The sequence below is a fragment of the Notolepis coatsorum genome (genome assembly GCF_963971535.1).
Source record: "Notolepis coatsorum genome assembly, chromosome: 20".
Taxonomy (NCBI): Eukaryota; Metazoa; Chordata; class Actinopteri; order Aulopiformes; family Paralepididae; genus Notolepis; species Notolepis coatsorum.
The window spans coordinates 35,913,140-35,933,974 of NC_140184.1; the positions used below are offsets into that span (position 1 = coordinate 35,913,140).

Consider the following 20,835-nt stretch of genomic DNA (forward strand, 5'->3'; position numbering starts at 1 on the left):
TAACTAATTGTAGACATTTTAGTATGACCAAACACTAATTATATTTTAACTTACTTATTCAAATTACTATTTTAACAATATACTAGGAAATAGTTAGTTTGGAGATCTCCTGTGTGTGTGTGTGTGTGTGTGTGTGTGTGTGTGTGTGTGTGTGTGTGTGTGTGTGTCTGTGTCCCCAAGCCGTAAGCAGCTGATAACACTTCTTTGATGTATCAGTTGTTTCACTGTGTGTGTGTGTGGATGTGTATGTGTGTGTGTGAATGTGTGTGTGTGAGTGTGTGTGTGTGTGTGTGTGTATGTGAAAATGTGTGAGTGTGTGACTATGTGGATGTGTATTCGAAAATGTGTGTGTGTTAGTATGTGTGTGTGTCTGTCTGTGTCCCCAGGCCGTCTTTGATCACTGTGTGTGTGACAGGAGATAACATGTCTACATGACCTTTTGGTCTTCTGCTTTGATCTACCCCCTAAAGGGAAGGAGTCTTACCCCAGCTGCCACTATGCCATTGTCACCCCAGGAGGGCATTTGCTATGTAACCACACACAGACAATCTATGAATTATTGTTTTGAGGCCTAAATATTTCCACACATTAGTTAAATCATGAGTCTATGTTTGGGAATTTACTACAATTGAACTTTATTGAATTAAACATTGAATGTCCATGAAGTCAGTTGTTTGGGAATTGAAAAGTAGTCATTTGACCTGAATCATCTTATTCTATAAAGGGAAGACAGCTGTTACTCACACATAATTCTTTACCTTTGTTTCATGTTGTCTCACTCCCTTTCTCATTCTATCACTGTCATTCTCTCTCCCTCACCCCTTTCCCCTGCCCTCCTCCCTCTCTCCCTCCCTTCCTCCTCTCCCCTCCAGGTAAGATGCCTGGCAGCGGAGACAACCCCATCCTGGTTATCGTCATCATCATCTCCGTAGGAGCCTTCACCATCATCGTGGTGGTGGTCGGGGCCTTCCTCTGCACGCGACGCACCACATCCCACCAGAAAAAGTAAGCAGTGGCTCCAGTGGACAGCTCAGAATCTCAGCTCAGAATCTCAAGCCCTGTCTTCTTTTCCTGATCCTCCAATCACAACTGTTGCTTTCCTCAAACTATGGTGTTCCTGAGAGCTTTGGAAGTGGACATTTCCACTTCAAATACAGTATATTGTCCTCTAAATCCAGGCTCTCCCAATGGCACTGTGCTCTCCTCAAGTCGGAAACTTCACAGTTGCTTTTAATGCTCCTTTTAAATGCATGGAATACATGCTGAGACATGACCCAGTTAAGAAAGGTTTAAAACAAGCCCCTCCCCTCCCCCCAAGGTTTGGCTCACTGGTTGATTTTGGCTCCCCACAAGATTATTTTGGGTAACATTCATTCTGATATACTATATGGTTTATTTTTTATGCGTTTTAATTATATTGAAGAGTGATTTTGAGATTACTTGCTAATTACAAACCATGTAAACAAATACCACAATTACATAAGACCTAAGAGGCTAATGTCTACTAGTTATTTTATTTGCCCAAGGGCCCACTAACAAACCCATATGCCATTTTGGTCCTTGGCCCTCAATGCATTAAAGATTGTGGTCCTCTGGTTCAAAGCCTCCTTGCGGGTTTTGAGGTTTCTTCTTCCATCTCATTTTGCTTTTGTCTTAGTTCCCTTTTCCCTTTCTTTTGCACTCTTTGACCTCACTTGTCTCTCTCTCCTTTGTCCTCTGCCTCCTGTATACCTCTCTCTCTCTCTACCTCCTGTATACCTCTCTCTCTACCCCCTGTATACCTCTCTCTCTACCTCCTGTATACCTCTCTCTCTACCTCCTGTATACCTCTCTCTCTCTACCTCCTGTATACCTCTCTCTCTCTACCTCCTGTATACCTCTCTCTCTCTCTGCCTCCTGTATACCTCTCTCTCTACCTCCTGTATACCTCTCTCTCTCTCTGCCTCCTGTATACCTCTCTCTCTCTACCTCCTGTATACCTCTCTCTCTCTCTGCCTCCTGTATACCTCTCTCTCTCTCTACCTCCTGTATACCTCTCTCTCTACCCCCTGTATACCTCTCTCTCTACCTCCTGTATACCTCTCTCTCTACCTCCTGTATACCTCTCTCTCTCTACCTCCTGTATACCTCTCTCTCTCTACCTCCTGTATACCTCTCTCTCTCTCTGCCTCCTGTATACCTCTCTCTCTACCTCCTGTATACCTCTCTCTCTCTCTGCCTCCTGTATACCTCTCTCTCTCTACCTCCTGTATACCTCTCTCTCTCTCTGCCTCCTGTATACCTCTCTCTCTCTACCTCCTGTATACCTCTCTCTCTCTCTGCCTCCTGTATACCTCTCTCTCTCTCTCTACCTCCTGTATACCTCGCTCTCTCTCTCTGCCTCCTGTATACCTCTCTCTCTCTACCTCCTGTATACCTCTCTCTCTCTCTCTGCCTCCTGTATACCTCTCTCTCTCTCTCTCTCTGCCTCCTGTATACCTCTCTCTCTACCTCCTGTATACCTCTCTCTCTCTCTCTACCTCCTGTATACCTCTCTCTCTCTCTACCACCTGTATACCTCTCTCTCTCTACCTCCTGTATATCTCTCTCTCTCTACCTCCTGTATACCTCTCTCTCTGCCTCCTGTATACCTCTCTCTCTCTACCTCCTGTATACCTCTCTCTCTCTCTCTGCCTCCTGTATACCTCTCTCTCTCTCTCTCTCTGCCTCCTGTATACCTCTCTCTCTACCTCCTGTATACCTCTCTCTCTCTCTCTACCTCCTGTATACCTCTCTCTCTCTCTACCTCCTGTATACCTCTCTCTCTACCTCCTGTATACCTCTCTCTCTCTACCTCCTGTATACCTCTCTCTCTCTCTACCTCCTGTGTACCTCTCTCTCTCTACCTCCTGTGTACCTCTCTCTCTCTCTACCTCCTGTATACCTCTCTCTCTCTCTACCTCCTGTATACCTCTCTCTCTCTCTGCCTCCTGTATACCTCTCTCTCTCTACCTCCTGTATACCTCTCTCTCTCTCTCTCTGCCTCCTGTATACCTCTCTCTCTCTCTCTGCCTCCTGTATACCTCTCTCTCTCTCTACCTCCTGTATACCTCTCTCTCTCTCTGCCTCCTGTATACCCCTCTCTCTCTCTACCTCCTGTATACCTCTCTCTCTCTGCCTCCTGTATACCTCTCTCTCTCTCTGCCTCCTGTATACCTCTCTCTCTCTCTACCTCCTGTATACCTCTCTCTCTCTCTGCCTCCTGTATACCTCTCTCTCTCTACCTCCTGTATACCTCTCTCTCTCTCTCTGCCTCCTGTATACCTCTCTCTCTCTCTGCCTCCTGTATACCTCTCTCTCTCTCTCTGCCTCCTGTATACCTCTCTCTCTCTCTACCTCCTGTATACCTCTCTCTCTCTCTGCCTCCTGTATACCCCTCTCTCTCTCTACCTCCTGTATACCTCTCTCTCTCTACCTCCTGTATACCTCTCTCTCTCTCTGCCTCCTGTATACCTCTCTCTCTCTCTGCCTCCTGTATACCTCTCTCTCTCTCTACCTCCTGTATACCTCTCTCTCTCTCTACCTCCTGTATACCTCTCTCTCTCTCTACCTCCTGTATACCTCTCTCTCTCTCTGCCTCCTGTATACCCCATCTCTCTCTCTACCTCCTGTATCCCCCTCTCTCTCTGCCTCCTGTATACCCCTCTCTCTCTCTACCTCCTGTATACCTCTCTCTCTGCCTCCTGTATACCCCTCTCTCTCTCTGCCTCCTGTATACCTCTCTCTCTGCCTCCTGTATACCTCTCTCTCTGCCTCCTGTATACCCCTCTCTCTCTCTGCCTCCTGTATACCTCTCTCTCTGCCTCCTGTATACCTCTCTCTCTGCCTCCTGTATACCTCTCTCTCTCTCTCTCTACCTCCTGTATATCTCTCTCTCTCTACCTCCTGTATACCTCTCTCTCTCTCTCTGCCTCCTGTATACCTCTCTCTCTCTCTACCTCCTGTATACCTCTCTCTCTCTCTGCCTCCTGTATATCTCTCTCTCTACCTCCTGTATACCTCTCTCTCTCTCTACCTCCTGTATACCTCTCTCTCTCTGCCTCCTGTATATCTCTCTCTCTACCTCCTGTATACCTCTCTCTCTCTCTCTCTACCTCCTGTATACCTCTCTCTCTCTCTGCCTCCTGTATATCTCTCTCTCTACCTCCTGTATATCTCTCTCTCTCTACCTCCTGTATACCTCTCTCTCTCTCTACCTCCTGTATACCTCTCTCTCTCTCTCTGCCTCCTGTATACCTCTCTCTCTCTCTCTACCTCCTGTATATCTCTCTCTCTCTACCTCCTGTATACCTCTCTCTCTCTACCTCCTGTATACCTCTCTCTCTCTCTCTCTACCTCCTGTATACCCCTCTCTCTCTACCTCCTGTATACCTCTCTCTCTCTCTACCTCCTGTATACCCCTCTCTCTCTACCTCCTGTATACCTCTCTCTCTCTCTCTCTACCTCCTGTATACATCTCTCTCTCTCTCTCTCTACCTCCTGTATACCTCTCTCTCTCTACCTCCTGTATACCTCTCTCTCTCTACCTCCTGTATATCTCTCTCTCTACCTCCTGTATACCTCTCTCTCTCTACCTCCTGTATATCTCTCTCTCTACCTCCTGTATACCTCTCTCTCTCTACCTCCTGTATATCTCTCTCTCTACCTCCTGTATACCTCTCTCTCTCTCTCTACCTCCTGTATACCTCTCTCTCTCTACCTCCTGTATACCTCTCTCTCTCTCTCTACCTCCTGTATACCTCTCTCTCTCTACCTCCTGTATACCTCTCTCTCTCTCTACCTCCTGTATACCTCTCTCTCTCTCTCTACCTCCTGTATACCTCTCTCTCTACCTCCTGTATACCTCTCTCTCTCTCTCTCTACCTCCTGTATACATCTCTCTCTCTCTCTCTCTACCTCCTGTATACCTCTCTCTCTCTACCTCCTGTATACCTCTCTCTCTGCCTCCTGTATACCTATCTCTCTCTCTACCTCCTGTATATCTCTCTCTCTACCTCCTGTATACCTCTCTCTCTCTCTACCTCCTGTATACCTCTCTCTCTCTCTCTACCTCCTGTATACCTCTCTCTCTCTACCTCCTGTATACCTCTCTCTCTCTCTCTACCTCCTGTATACCTCTCTCTCTCTACCTCCTGTATACCTCTCTCTCTCTCTCTACCTCCTGTATACCTCTCTCTCTCTACCTCCTGTATACCTCTCTCTCTCTGCCTCCTGTATACCTCTCTCTCTCTCTACCTCCTGTATACCTCTCTCTCTCTCTACCTCCTGTATATCTCTCTCTCTCTACCTCCTGTATACCTCTCTCTCTCTCTCTACCTCCTGTATACCTCTCTCTCTACCTCCTGTATACCTCTCTCTCTCTCTACCTCCTGTATATCTCTCTCTCTCTACCTCCTGTATACCTCTCTCTCTCTCTCTACCTCCTGTATACCTCTCTCTCTCTCTCTACCTCCTGTATACCTCTCTCTCTCTACCTCCTGTATACCTCTCTCTCTCTCTCTACCTCCTGTATACCTCTCTCTCTCTGCCTCCTGTATACCCCTCTCTCTCTCTCTCTCTCTACCTCCTGTATACCTCTCTCTCTCTCTCTGCCTCCTGTATACCTCTCTCTCTCTCTCTCTGCCTCCTGTATACCTCTCTCTCTACCTCCTGTATACCTCTCTCTCTCTCTCTACCTCCTGTATACCTCTCTCTCTCTCTACCACCTGTATACCTCTCTCTCTCTACCTCCTGTATATCTCTCTCTCTCTACCTCCTGTATACCTCTCTCTCTACCTCCTGTATACCTCTCTCTCTCTACCTCCTGTATACCTCTCTCTCTCTCTACCTCCTGTGTACCTCTCTCTCTCTACCTCCTGTGTACCTCTCTCTCTCTCTACCTCCTGTATACCTCTCTCTCTCTCTACCTCCTGTATACCTCTCTCTCTCTCTGCCTCCTGTATACCTCTCTCTCTCTACCTCCTGTATACCTCTCTCTCTCTCTCTACCTCCTGTATACCTCTCTCTCTCTCTCTGCCTCCTGTATACCTCTCTCTCTCTCTCTGCCTCCTGTATACCTCTCTCTCTCTCTACCTCCTGTATACCTCTCTCTCTCTCTGCCTCCTGTATACCTCTCTCTCTCTACCTCCTGTATACCTCTCTCTCTCTACCTCCTGTATACCTCTCTCTCTCTCTGCCTCCTGTATACCTCTCTCTCTCTCTGCCTCCTGTATACCTCTCTCTCTCTCTACCTCCTGTATACCTCTCTCTCTCTCTGCCTCCTGTATACCTCTCTCTCTCTCTGCCTCCTGTATACCTCTCTCTCTCTCTCTGCCTCCTGTATACCTCTCTCTCTCTCTACCTCCTGTATACCTCTCTCTCTCTCTGCCTCCTGTATACCCCTCTCTCTCTCTACCTCCTGTATACCTCTCTCTCTCTACCTCCTGTATACCTCTCTCTCTCTCTGCCTCCTGTATACCTCTCTCTCTCTCTGCCTCCTGTATACCTCTCTCTCTCTCTACCTCCTGTATACCTCTCTCTCTCTCTACCTCCTGTATATCTCTCTCTCTCTACCTCCTGTATACCTCTCTCTCTCTCTACCTCCTGTATACCTCTCTCTCTCTCTGCCTCCTGTATATCTCTCTCTCTACCTCCTGTATACCTCTCTCTCTCTCTCTGCCTCCTGTATACCTCTCTCTCTCTCTACCTCCTGTATACCTCTCTCTCTCTCTGCCTCCTGTATATCTCTCTCTCTACCTCCTGTATACCTCTCTCTCTCTCTACCTCCTGTATACCTCTCTCTCTCTGCCTCCTGTATATCTCTCTCTCTACCTCCTGTATACCTCTCTCTCTCTCTCTCTACCTCCTGTATACCTCTCTCTCTCTCTGCCTCCTGTATACCTCTCTCTCTCTACCTCCTGTATACCTCTCTCTCTCTCTCTGCCTCCTGTATACCTCTCTCTCTCTCTCTACCTCCTGTATATCTCTCTCTCTCTACCTCCTGTATACCTCTCTCTCTCTACCTCCTGTATACCTCTCTCTCTCTCTCTCTACCTCCTGTATACCCCTCTCTCTCTACCTCCTGTATACCTCTCTCTCTCTCTCTCTACCTCCTGTATACATCTCTCTCTCTCTCTCTCTACCTCCTGTATACCTCTCTCTCTCTACCTCCTGTATACCTCTCTCTCTGCCTCCTGTATACCTCTCTCTCTCTCTACCTCCTGTATACCTCTCTCTCTCTCTCTACCTCCTGTATACCTCTCTCTCTCTACCTCCTGTATACCTCTCTCTCTCTCTCTACCTCCTGTATACCTCTCTCTCTCTACCTCCTGTATACCTCTCTCTCTCTCTCTGCCTCCTGTATACCTCTCTCTCTCTCTCTACCTCCTGTATATCTCTCTCTCTCTACCTCCTGTATACCTCTCTCTCTCTCTCTACCTCCTGTATACCTCTCTCTCTACCTCCTGTATACCTCTCTCTCTCTCTCTCTCTACCTCCTGTATACATCTCTCTCTCTCTCTCTACCTCCTGTATACCTCTCTCTCTCTACCTCCTGTATACCTCTCTCTCTACCTCCTGTATACCTCTCTCTCTCTCTCTCTACCTCCTGTATACATCTCTCTCTCTCTCTCTCTACCTCCTGTATACCTCTCTCTCTCTACCTCCTGTATACCTCTCTCTCTGCCTCCTGTATACCTATCTCTCTCTCTACCTCCTGTATACCTCTCTCTCTCTCTACCTCCTGTATACCTCTCTCTCTCTCTCTACCTCCTGTATACCTCTCTCTCTCTACCTCCTGTATACCTCTCTCTCTCTCTCTACCTCCTGTATACCTCTCTCTCTCTCTCTACCTCCTGTATATCTCTCTCTCTCTACCTCCTGTATACCTCTCTCTCTCTCTCTACCTCCTGTATATCTCTCTCTCTCTACCTCCTGTATACCTCTCTCTCTACCTCCTGTATACCTCTCTCTCTCTGCCTCCTGTATACCCCTCTCTCTCTCTCTCTCTCTCTCTACCTCCTGTATACCCCTCTCTCTCTCTGCCTCCTGTATATCTTTCTCTCTACCTCCTGTATACCTCTCTCTCTCTCTCTACCTCCTGTATACCTCTCTCTCTCTCTACCTCCTGTATACCTCTCTCTCTCTCTGCCTCCTGTATCCCTCTTTCTCTACCTCCTGTATACCTCTCTCTCTCTCTCTCTACCTCCTGTATACCTATCTCTCTCTGCCTCCTGTATACCTCTCTCTCTCTCTCTCTACCTCCTGTATACCTCTCTCTCTCTACCTCCTGTATACCTCTCTCTCTCTCTCTACCTCCTGTATACCTCTCTCTCTCTACCTCCTGTATACCTCTCTCTCTCTACCTCCTGTATATCTCTCTCTACCTCCTGTATCCCTCTCTCTCTCTACCTCCTGTATACCTCTCTCTCTCTCTCTACCTCCTGTATACCTCTCTCTCTCTCTGCCTCCTGTATCCCTCTTTCTCTACCTCCTGTATACCTCTCTCTCTCTCTCTCTACCTCCTGTATACCTCTCTCTCTCTCTGCCTCCTGTATCCCTCTCTCTCTACCTCCTGTATACCTCTCTCTCTCTCTCTCTGCCTCCTGTATATCTCTCTCGCTCTACCTCCTGTATTCCTCTCTCTCTCTCTGCCTCCTGTATACCTCTCTCTCTCTGCCTCCTGTATTCCTCTCTCTCTCTCTACCTCCTGTATATCTCTCTCTACCTCCTGTATACCTCTCTCTCTCTACCTCCTGTATACCTCTCTCTCTCTCTACCTCCTGTATACCTCTCTCTCTCTGCCTCCTGTATACCTCTCTCTCTCTGCCTCCTGTATATCTCTCTCTCTACCTCCTGTATACCTCTCTCTCTCTGCCTCCTGTATATCTCTCTCTCTACCTCCTGTATACCTCTCTCTCTCTGCCTCCTGTATACCTCTCTCTCTCTACCTCTTGTATACCTCTCTCTCTCTGCCTCCTGTATACCTCTCTCTCTGCCTCCTGTATACCTCTCTCTCTCTCTCTACCTCCTGTATACCCCTCTCTCTCTCTGCCTCCTGTATACCTCTCTCTCTCTACCTCTTGTATACCTCTCTCTCTCTCTGCCTCCTGTATACCTCTCTCTCTCTACCTCCTGTATACCTCTTTCTCTCTCTACCTCCTGTATCCCCCTCTCTCTCTACCTCCTGTATACCTCTTCCTCTCTCTACCTCCTGTATCCCTCTCTCTCTCTACCTCCTGTATACCTCTCTCTCTGCCTCCTGTATACCTCTCTCTCTCTCTACCTCCTGTATCCCTCTCTCTCTCTACCTCCTGTATACCTCTCTCTCTCTGCCTCCTGTATACCTCTCTCTCTGCCTCCTGTATACCTCTCTCTCTGTCTCCTGTATACCTCTCTCTCTCTCTCTCTACCTCCTGTATACCTCTCTCTCTCTACCTCCTGTATCCCTCTCTCTCTCTGCCTCCTGTATACCTCTCTCTCTCTGCCTCCTGTATACCTCTCTCTCTGCCTCCTGTATACCTCTCTCTCTCTCTGCCTCCTGTATACCTCTCTCTCTCTGCCTCCTGTATACCTCTCTCTCTGCCTCCTGTATACCTCTCTCCCTGCCTCCCTCACTGCTTCATCTCTTCTGTCTTCTTTACCTCCTGCTGTCTCTACTTAAACAAGTTACTCTTCTGCTATCTTTAACATGTTTCTCTGCTTTAACTTTTACCTTGTATCACCCCTCCTCCTCCTCCTTTCAGGAAGCGAGCTGCCTCCAAATCCTCCAATGGCTCCCACAAGTACAAGGGCAACTCCAAGGACCTGAAACCTCCAGATCTGTGGATCCACCATGAGCGTCTGGAGCTCAAGCCCATGGATAAGTCCCCGGAGCCCAACCCGGTGATGACCGACACGCCCATCCCACGCACGTCGCAGGACATCACGCCGGCCGAGGCGAGCCTGGAAAGCAACCCACACCTGCAGCAGAGGCGCAACTCCTACCGTGGTCAGTTTCACTAGATGGACATGTCCATCACACAATGGTCCGGTCTCAAACCACGCCCTCTTTTCTTGATGAGTTTTATTTCATGTACTGTTTTTGGCTGTTCAGTTCCTAAATAAGAGCAGAGATAATGACGAGCTAACTTCAGGTCATTGAATCATTTAGAAAAGCACGTTGCTCTGCCAGGAGAAGTGCTAATGCAGGTTGGATGCCAAGGAGATAATCTATAATGTTGTTTGTCTGTGCCCATGCTGTTGTTGCCAAATCTGTGATTATCATGCAAAACATCTCATGCTTCTCATACATTATGCTCATTATGAGTCTTGAATAATGATGGAACTATTTCACTGTTAACTAACTATTGCACAGTGTGTAATAATTGTTTTTCTTTTCTTTACAAGAGTAAAATACGTTTTTAATTAGAGTAAATGTTAATTGGCATTCATAACCAAAGCAAAATTGTTTAATTCATATTATTATTATTAAAGGGGATATATTATGTATCTTCAACAATTGTCCTTGAATCTGTGGAAGATGTTTTTGCAAAGAAACTAGTCAAAAAAATTTCCCAGCCCTTCTTTCCTCCCTTGTATTTAATATGCTGTTTTTGGTGGGTGTAGCAACACACCACATTTTATATGATGAATTTCCTTCCCTGCCTGGCGACCCCACACCCAAAAGTAAAACACTTTTACAAACTGTTCCTGGCTCCAAAGAGCACGGCTAATTGATGACACATTGCAGTGAGCAGTAATTCTGAACAGCTTGGTAATCTGCAGACTTCAAACCCTGGCCGAATGGCAAGGAGTACCTGTCTTTTTTTTTTCCAGCACCTAACTAACATTTCAGACCATACAAAGACTAGACAAAACCCATCTTCCATAATATGTCCACTTTATTAATAATAAGAATAATCATAACCCGGATCTCAAAGCGAGCAGCCTCTTGGCTCTTTCTGATTAGCTGGTTTCCGCCGTGCCTTTTAGGACATGAATCAGAGGACAGCATGTCAACACTAGCAGGCCGACGTGGGATGAGACCTAAAATCACGATGCCCTTTGATGCACAGCCACCTCAGCGTAAGTGTGGGTGTGAGGGTGTGAGGGTGTGAGTGAGTGAGGGTGTTCACGTGTGTTTGTGTGAGGGTGTTTGCGTGAGTGTGCTTGTGCTTGTTTGTGTGAGAATAAGGGTGTTTGCGTGTGTGTGTGACTGTTTGTGTGTGTGTGTTTGCGTGTGTGTGACGGTGTGAGTGTGCTTGTGTGAGTGAGGGTGTTTGTGTGTGTGTGTGACGGTGTTTACATGTGTGAGGGTGTTTCCGTGTGTGTGTGTGTATGAGGGTGTTTGCGTGTGATTGTGCTTGTGTGTGTGAGAATGAGGGTGTTTGCGCGTGTGTGTGTGTGTGTGTGTGTGAAGGTGTTTGCGTGTGAGTGTGCTTGTGTGAGTGAGGGTGTTTGTGTGTGTGTGACAGTGTTTGCGTGTGTGTGTGAAGGTGTTTGCGTGTGAGTGTGCTTGTGTGTGTGTGACGGTGTTCGCGTGTGTGCGACAGTGTTTACATGTGTGAGGGTGTTTGCGTGTGTGTGACGGTGTTTGCGTGTGTGTGACAGTGTTTGCGCGTGTGTGCGTGTGCTCACATACTCCACAGTTGATAGACAATTAATTACAAAAATATTCACATGAATCATCAGCTACAATATTTCCTCCTATTTAACTTGTGACCTGATATTGATGCTTTTCTGCACATGTTACACTTTGTCTTATTAACTAAATGTTTTCCTGCTGCCAAGTCTAAGCCCATTTCATGCTGTAGCCCAACAACACTGTCAACACCCTGTCACTGCGGCTGGTTAAACATCTTGTCCTGTGTGTGCGTGCGTGTGTGTGTCCGCTCGCGATTGTGTGCGCGTGTCCATCCACAGCTGTGATTAGCGCTCATCCCATCCATTCCCTCGATAACCATCACCACCATTATCACATGGGCAGCCTGGCATCGCCGACACGCAGCTACCTCTACCACCAGGGCAGCGGGCACATGCGCCCACATGCCTGCGCCACCCCCATATCCCATCTAGACAGGGTGGACTCCACAGGTGAGACCGCTGACGCAAACTGGATGGCAGAGGGATATGTAGCGGCCAACTCTGTCTCTTGCTCCGATTCATGTTGTCTCCATTCATTCATTCATTTAATCATTCATACATAAGAATGTAGCTGCCCTCTTGTTGTTTTTCTATGTGTGCTTTCCTAAGCTTTCCTAACCACACTCTCTTGTCTCCTCAAATCACTTGTTGATCCCTCTTGCTCTCACTCGCTCTCCTCAACTATGTTATATAATATATGTGCTATTTTCCATTCTGGGGTAAAACTCTTATTTTAATTATAGGCTATTGTTCCCAGCAGGTTTTACAATGGGGCTACTAATTAAGTAAATGGAGAATGGGGGACTGAGGGCTTGACATGTGGTTTGGTCACTAACCTCTTATTTTGCAGACTTTTTTTTATGCCATGTTCTAACCTCTTCATGGTTCAACTTCAGGTCACTGTCAATACTAACTCCTCTCAGCACCTTTCTATCAGCTTTCTAAACTGTCTGGAAAAGAGCAAGACACCTTCTTCCCCTGCAGATATGAAATAACCAAATCAGCTGACATTCCTTGCCCTACAGTACATTTACCTGAGGCCCATCCACATCTACAGAGCGTGTGGCTACTGACTAGGGCCTGGCTAAGATTGATGCTGCATGCTAGATCAGGGATTGGAAATTATGTCAAGTAAAATGTGTTTGTATAGCCCAATATCTCAATCAGGGTTTCCGCTAGCAATTATTTTGGCCGGCCAACATGAATAAAATGTTCCGGCCAAATGTAGAATTGAATGGCCATATCATGTAATACATGTGCAGGCATAGAGAAATGCATGGAAACAATGTGGCAACATCACTACCTAGAGCAACCCCCCCTCTCTGTCACTACCTAGAGCAACCCTCCCTCTCTGTCACTACCTAGAGCAACCCCTCCCTCCCTCTGTCACTACTTAGACAGAGCAACCCCTCCTCTCTGTCACTACCTAGAGCAACCCCTCCTCTCTCTGTCACTACCTAGAGCAACCCCTCCTCTCTATGTCACTACCTAGAGCAACCCCTCCCTCCCTCTGTCACTACTTAGACAGAGCAACCCCTCCTCTCTGTCACTACCTAGAGCAACCCCTCCTCTCTATGTCACTACCTAGAGCAACCCCCCTCTCTGTCACTACATAGAGCAACCCCCCCTCTCTGTCACTACCTAGAGCAACCCCTCCCTCCCTCTGTCACTACTTAGACAGAGCAACCCCTCCTCTCTGGCACTACCTAGACCCCTCCTCTCTATGTCACTACATAGAGCAACCCCTCCCTCTCTATGTCACTACCTAGAGTAACCCCTCCTCTCTATGTCACTACCTAGAGAAACCCCATCCTCTCTATGTCACTACCTAGAGCAACCCCTCCCTCCCTCTGTCACTACCTAGAGCAACCCCTCCCTCCCTCTGTCACTACATAGAGCAACCCCTCCCTCCCTCTGTCACTACCTAGAGCAACCCCTCCCTCCCTCTGTCACTACCTAGAGTAACCCCCCTCTCTATGTCACTACCTAGAGCAACCCCTCCCTCCCTCTGTCACTACCTAGAGCAACCCCTCCCTCCCTCTGTCACTACATAGAGCAACCCCTCCCTCCCTCTGTCACTACCTAGAGTAACCCCTCCCTCTCTATGTCACTACCTAGAGCAACCCCTCCCTCCCTCTGTCACTACCTAGAGCAACCCCTCCCTCCCTCTGTCACTACCTAGAGCAACCCCTCCCTCCCTCTGTCACTACCTAGAGTAACCCCCTCTCTATGTCACTACCTAGAGCAACCCCCCTCTCTATGTCACTACCTAGAGCAACCCCTCCCTCCCTCTGTCACTACCTAGAGCAACCCCTCCCTCCCTCTGTCACTACCTAGAGCAACCCCTCCCTCTCTATGTCACTACCTAGAGCAACCCCTCCCTCCCTCTGTCACTACTTAGAGCAGCGGTTCGCAAACTTTTTTGGCCGTGCACCCCCTGTCACCTCCCGACCTAGCTGACGCACCCCCCAATGGGTTTCTGTTAGAAAAAATTGTTGCTGGTCTCCGTGCACAGATTTTATTTTTTATTTGATCTCTTCCCATGGCGACTATGGATAGGGGTTTTCTTTATTTAATTAAAATGTTCACGACAACATGGATGCATGTACTCTGCCAGCATGTTTAATATCCATAATACTAAAGCTTTGACTAAGATTTTTATGAAATTTTATTGTAAAAAAAATTAAAAAAATTACCACCATGTCACGCACCACCTAGAGTAACCACTCCCTCCCTCTATGTCACAACCAGGATCGACCCCTCCCTCTAAGTCTGCTTCAGGGCCTTTCCAGGTTCTTTCCATATCTCTCAGGGCTGAAGGACCCAGTCTATGTCCCTGCCTGCTAATTTACCCTCTCCCACCCTCCCTCCCTCCCTCTGTTCCTCCTCCTCCCCATCCACAGAGTCGGTGAGGAACACTCCCAGCACTGAGCCCCTCCCCCCGGCTGGTCCGTCCTCCCAGCCCGCCTGTCCCACAGAGATCATGGCCGACCCTGAGGGCAGCTACCACGGCTCCAACACCACGGAGGAGGAGCCCAGCTATTCCAGCAACCTGCCCCCCCACCGCCCAGCCCACCCCCATGCCCACGCCCACCCCCTCAAGAGTTTTGCCGTGCCTGCTATCCCCTCTGCCGGTCACCCTTCCTATGAGTCCCCCGCCCTGCCCAGCACCCCCTTGCTCGCTCAGACCGGTGAGATGATTTCGTGCACAAATATATACACACACACACATTACATACATATATACTCACTGCACACACATCCACATGTACACACTCATTTTAAACAAACACTCACCTTACCACTCACTTTAGACACTTTAACACACTTTATATTTATCTATTATTAACCCTTTCTCTGCCACGCTTATGTACATCCTTATACCATCCTCTGCCAGCTATATTTGTCTATGGAGAAGTTCCCCTTCTTTGCAGGGCTATAACTTTTTAAATTGTATTGCTAAATTGACATTACTATGGCCCATTCAACGTCAATTATCTATCGTTCAGGATGTAGGAACGTTATACTTTTTCATTCACATATTCATACTAAAATACGGTCTAAAGTATAAATATGTTTTTATCGTTTTCTGCAGCATTCTGCAGAACGTGATTTATAGCCCTAAATGCATCATATTGATGATCAAATACAGTTTGATAGCGATCGGCGCCAGATAAAAAATTTCAAATGGACGTGCTTCTAGAAGTTACTATTTATCATCTGATGTTGACCGGATGGGGGGGGGGGGGGGTCGTTTATAATTCCGTGGCCAACGTTAGATGATTCATGTAGTGTGGGTGATATGATCATTAGAGCAGTTTGTATCGAACACGGTACAAATAAACGCTGAAACTTACCCCAGTCTCCTCGGGCCGTTGGGCGATGAGCGTGGAGCAAAAAGATTCCTATTATGGGATGTTGAAATATGCGATCCATCTCCAGGTTGTATAATAGTATATACGTCCAAATCATGTTGTTTATCGAGTTATTGGTAACTGATCGCTATCCATTGTGTCAAGCTCGAGTCCCGGGAGCTATAGCGAGTGGTCGGACCGAATTTGGATGAGCACCAGTTTCCGTTTCCGGTTTGGGCGATCGGCCACCAGATGGCGCTCTTGAACTGTTGGAGAGTTGAGAGGGGATCAACAGTAGATCTCAAGTCTCCGCGGGAGAAATATGATTGCCATCACAGATTTTTGAAATATTGATCTCAATGACGTGTTACGGCGTCATTGGCAGATTAAGCATGGCGGGGAATGACGAGTTACGGTGTCCTTGGCGATTAAAGGGTTAAAGAGATTTGCACTACATTCATACCTCATTTGCACCCTACCCTAAGTTTTGCACCTCATCTCATTTCTGCATTGTACCTCACTGTTACTCATTTTATTCTGTATTAACTTTTTTTTTTTTTACTTCTTTTTTTACTGTATGTAGCACACTCTCAGGAGCTCATACAGAAACAAGCATTTCATCATAAAGTATTCTGTATTTTATTATGACAAATAATAAACAAACTTGAAACACATACTCATACACACCGGACATGATCACATCTCCCAGGTAGACCTTGTTTGAGTGAGTAGGTGTCTGTTGTTCTCTGACTGTGTGTGGTTTCTGTGCTTCCTCAGGTGTCCCCTCTCACCCCCATGTCGTCAAGACGGCCTCCATCGGCACACTGGGCAGGACACGCACGCCCATGCCAGTCATCGTGCCCAATGCCCCTGATGTGCCAGAGACCAGCAAGATGCTGGAAGATGTAGACAGCGTGAGTATGGCGCCCTCAATAGGGTGCATGTAGCATTACAGCCAATTACCTGTGGAGAAGGTTTTCTAAGGCTGATGATTATGATGATGATGAAATAGTTATGACAATCACACATTCCAACCTCATGTCAGGTTTTATTTCGGCACTAAATTATCGTTATTTTCAATTGGACATTGATTTTAACCACATTTTTTCTTTTTCTTCTTTCTCTCTTTTTTCTGTCCAACTTAACTCATCATTATGTGTTGTTCTTGTCTGCTGCCATTTAATTTATTTTTGGTGAATGACTTTATTTTCAACCCATAACCCGTAACTGGAATGATTTTTGACCATTGCATCTTTTTCAATGCCTTGATCCATGGTTGGCTATTGACTAAATGTTGACATTGGCTTCTCTTTGGTTTTTGGTTGATTTTGCTTTTTGTGTGCTTGTTGTTGTCGTCGTCGTTGTTGTTGTTGTTGTTGTTCTGGTCTTTCAGTCCCATTGACCCATCCCCAGCTCGCCTCACCCCACCCATGACTCCCTGCTCTCTGAAAAAGAACCCTGACTGACCCTCTCCTCTCCTCCTCCCTCCAGGTGCTTGCCTCCCTCCCCCCCTGTCCCTCCCCCGCCCCTCGCAGTAACCCTGTTCCTCTTCCTCAGAGCTATGAGCCAGATGAGCTGACCGAGGAGATGGCCCACCTTGAGGGCCTGATGAAGGACCTAAACGCCATCACCACAGCACCATGACCACACACACACACACATATACACACACATACGCATATAGGAAATCACATGCTAAATTAAACACTCACATGCACACACATCTAAACAAATAACTTTGAAGCCAGAGGCCCACGGACACAAAATGGCTTCCATGGATCTCTCGCACACACACCCCCTCTCCCCGTGCAGAGAAAAACTCCAGACTGAAACCCTATAAACTTTTTTGGCTTACCTTGCTCAGTCTCAGGAAGGAGATGGCCATGAGAGGGAAGAAAAGTGAGACGCTTCACCTTTTTATGAAGAAACATTCTCAGAGACGATAAAACATAACATTGGTCGCTTTCAACCGGAAGATTGTGAATTTTTCCTCAGCAAAAAAATAAATAGGTTTTGAGGTTTGCAACAGGAGACCACTCCAGAGAAGACACAGTTCATTCGATATCACGTCAAAATGGAAAAAGTAAAGACAAAAAAGAAAGCCCGTATTGATGTTGGTGCTCGTGCGGCACAGTCTACACAGTGTTTGTTTGATTCGTGTAATTTCTTTGTGCATTTTTGTATATCTATTGGGCCGTTTCAGTGAAGTGAACATTGGATATCAGTCCCCTCTAGAAGCCCATGCAAGCCTACAGTATCCATAAACATGATAATTTTTATAGCTAATCATCTTGTTTTACCCCTCTCCCCTCGTGTCATACGGTATATTGTGCCATGTGTTTTTATTATTTTCTAATATGTTTTATGTATAATTTTTTACACACATATCCTTATAGATATGTACATATGTTTTTTTTAACTGCCTCATTCTTTTTTTCTTTTCCTCATTGTTTCGTTATTGTTTGGGATGAGAGTTGGCGAATGAGTCTTGAAGCTCACTTTTCATATCAGCCGGGGAGAAAGGCCTCACAACTTTCTACCCTACATTTTGAATGGATTTTTGCATTCTTCTCTGGCATTGTGTTGCCTCCTCTGTACATTTAAATTTTTTATTTTTTTTTGTCTTTGTTTGTCGTGGGAGCTCCGTTTAAAAAGCCTTACCAATGTATTTGTACGTTGGACATTTCCGAGAACTCGGCCTTCCAAGGAGGTTGTTCTGAGTTACACTGCGACACCTCTGACAGATGGCTGTCAACAGGTGACGGTATATGACCTTCTGTGGGACTTTTCTATCCTCACAGGTTATAGGGGTACCATACCTTGGACTAGGGGTAATAATGCCCCATGATCCCACATTGCACCCGGTCAAACAGTCAACAGCAACAGCATTGTAATCTATTGAATGAAAAGTGCTATATGTCTTGTTTTCAAGAGCCAATATTTGGTTTCAGAGGTCTGTTTTTTTGCTGAACCATGTGTGTGTGCGTGTGTGTGTGTGTGTGTGTGTGTGCGTGCGTGTGTATGTGTGTGCGTGTGTGTGTTTTTCTCACAATGGAGAATGTTCTTTTCCAGGTTTTGCTTAAAAAAAACACCACCCTGGCTGTTTTTCCAATCTTAATGTGATGCAAAGACGGCCTTTTGAATGGGACTCCCGGATTCATTTTTTTTTACATTGTAGTTTGTTTTGTATGAAGAAAAATAAAGCTTGTTCTGTAAAAAAAATTCCAATGTAAAAAGGAACAAAATTAAAGTATGTTCATGTAAGAAGCTAGTTTTTCATCTACCCTCTTACCCAAAGAAATTTGTCATTTGCAATCATAGTTATTTGCTCTACTTTTGTGAATACCCTGTTTCTCATAAATGTACATCTTCATGAATGTCAATATAACTAAGAGATTTTAACTATGGATACAAAAGGAACACGTTTTGAAAGAAAGAAATTAAGAAGAAAAAAAAAGGTTGATCGAAAAACGGAGGGGGGGGAAAAGGACCGGACTCCATTTGGGGAATAATCTATTAAGTTGTAAACAGTCAAACCTGTATTGCACTTTTTCACAATTTTTGAAAAGTAAATTTCTTACATATCTTGTGTTTTAAATATCAAGCTGTTTGTGTAATGTAGTGTCATAGGTTAGCAGCAGGCAGCTGGTCTTCTTATGTTATTTTTTTTTTATTATTATTATTTCTTTTGCTTCGGAGATGATATGACATTGAGCGGCGGAGGTTTTACTGTGCTGCTGATGATAATGAATTCTGTTGTCGCTTGTTTATGTACAGAGATCTCTGCTTTCTGTAGAAAAAAATGTGGCTTTTTAAAAAAAAATGTTCAAAAAACTTTTGGAGAAAAAAATAGATTTTTTTTATTGGTGCTCCTATACATTGTGTATACAAACTATTATGAATACTAACAAAGTTCATGTTTCTACTTGTCTAATTTGTCTTGGAGTACATCGTGATTTGTTTTAATTGTATATGTCAAGATGCAGGTCCGTGGATGCACCACTAAGAGTTACAATGACAATATATAATGTATATTATATTACTTTACATTTAGCATTACTCTTCAGTACAGTCACATACAGTAACTCCAATCCTAACTATGATGAATGACTGCATTTCTACAGCGCTTTTACTACGAGCCGAGGACACAAAGTGCTTGGAATGACACAATGGAATGACTGCATAAATTTTTTTCAGTATGGGTGGCCCCATTGAGAATCAAACCCCTAAACATTGAATTATTAAGTGCCATGTTCAGAACGTCAAGCACTCTACAGATTGCAGAATGGGTACAATACAGTACAGCTCAATACTAATAACTGCTAAGAGGATGCAGACCAGAAAGACTTCCGTCTTGTTTACATAAGGGTCCTCCATTTTCAATTCATCAAGACATTTATGACATACAAGACATACAAATATACGGTACGGTGTAAGAAAAAGAGATCATAAAAAAATATACATCCGATGGGGAAGAAACTGTACATTGGGGCGGGATTTTGACAAAGAGCCATGATGTTTTGTATTCTGCATGCTGGCTCACAGGTGTGGCTCACTGGCATATCTAAATGGTGAACATGATTATGTTATCACGCTAATATCGTAGAACCATAACACATACAAATATAAATGGTTATGATATTGATCCTCCCAAAAAAAAGACAAAATAACATATAAAAAGCAACGTGAATAGGCCAACAAGTGGATATACAATATATTCTCCCCAAGCACATGTCCAGGCCATGCAGGCTTGAACCAAATAAATTTGCTTTACAAAATGGAAATTGGTTGTATAAAAAGCATTTTGCTGACATGTTCTGGTACCGCCTCCTCACCTCATGAAGCCCACATTATTGTATTATAAATGGTAAATGGCTGCATTTATATAGCGCTTTTATCCAAAGCGCTTTACAATTTGTTCCTCACATTTTTACCCATTCACACACCGATGGCGGAGGTAACCATGCAAGGAGCCAACCTGCACATCGGGAGCAATTAGGGGTTAAGTGTCTTGCTCATGGACCTTCGACATGCTGCCTGGGAGGAGCGGGAATCGAACAGTCCGGGAACCTCCAGATTACCAGATGACTGCTCTACCTCCTGAGCCACTGTTTTATGATGTATATGCTAGCCATTATGATGCCACTTTATTTATTTATTTTTATTCGTAGAGCATAGTTATTTCACTAATAGGTCATTCTGATAGATATGTCATACTCAACAAGGTGTGCTACCCTGTTTTAATACATTTATGTAGGTAAGAGCCCATTCTGATAATTTTTTCCTAACTCTACCTAACAGGATGACCTTTTTTTGAGGGAAGCTCATACCAAGCCAGAAA

The 20,835-nt window shown here is 45.7% G+C and overlaps 1 protein-coding gene across 1 annotated transcript in view; it reads left to right on the forward strand.

The window, feature by feature from the left end:
- The window catches only part of neo1a (neogenin 1a), a 360,480-nt gene extending 341,079 nt beyond the window's left edge, over positions 1-19,401 (forward strand). Inside the window, 7 exon segments of the mRNA XM_084337101.1 lie at positions 873-1,005; positions 9,762-10,006; positions 10,990-11,082; positions 11,920-12,090; positions 14,544-14,831; positions 16,272-16,408; positions 16,986-19,401. Coding sequence (XP_084193227.1) covers positions 873-1,005; positions 9,762-10,006; positions 10,990-11,082; positions 11,920-12,090; positions 14,544-14,831; positions 16,272-16,408; positions 16,986-17,138 — 1,220 coding nt within the window. The 3' untranslated portion in view covers positions 17,139-19,401.
- Positions 19,402-20,835: the final 1,434 nt, after the last annotated feature.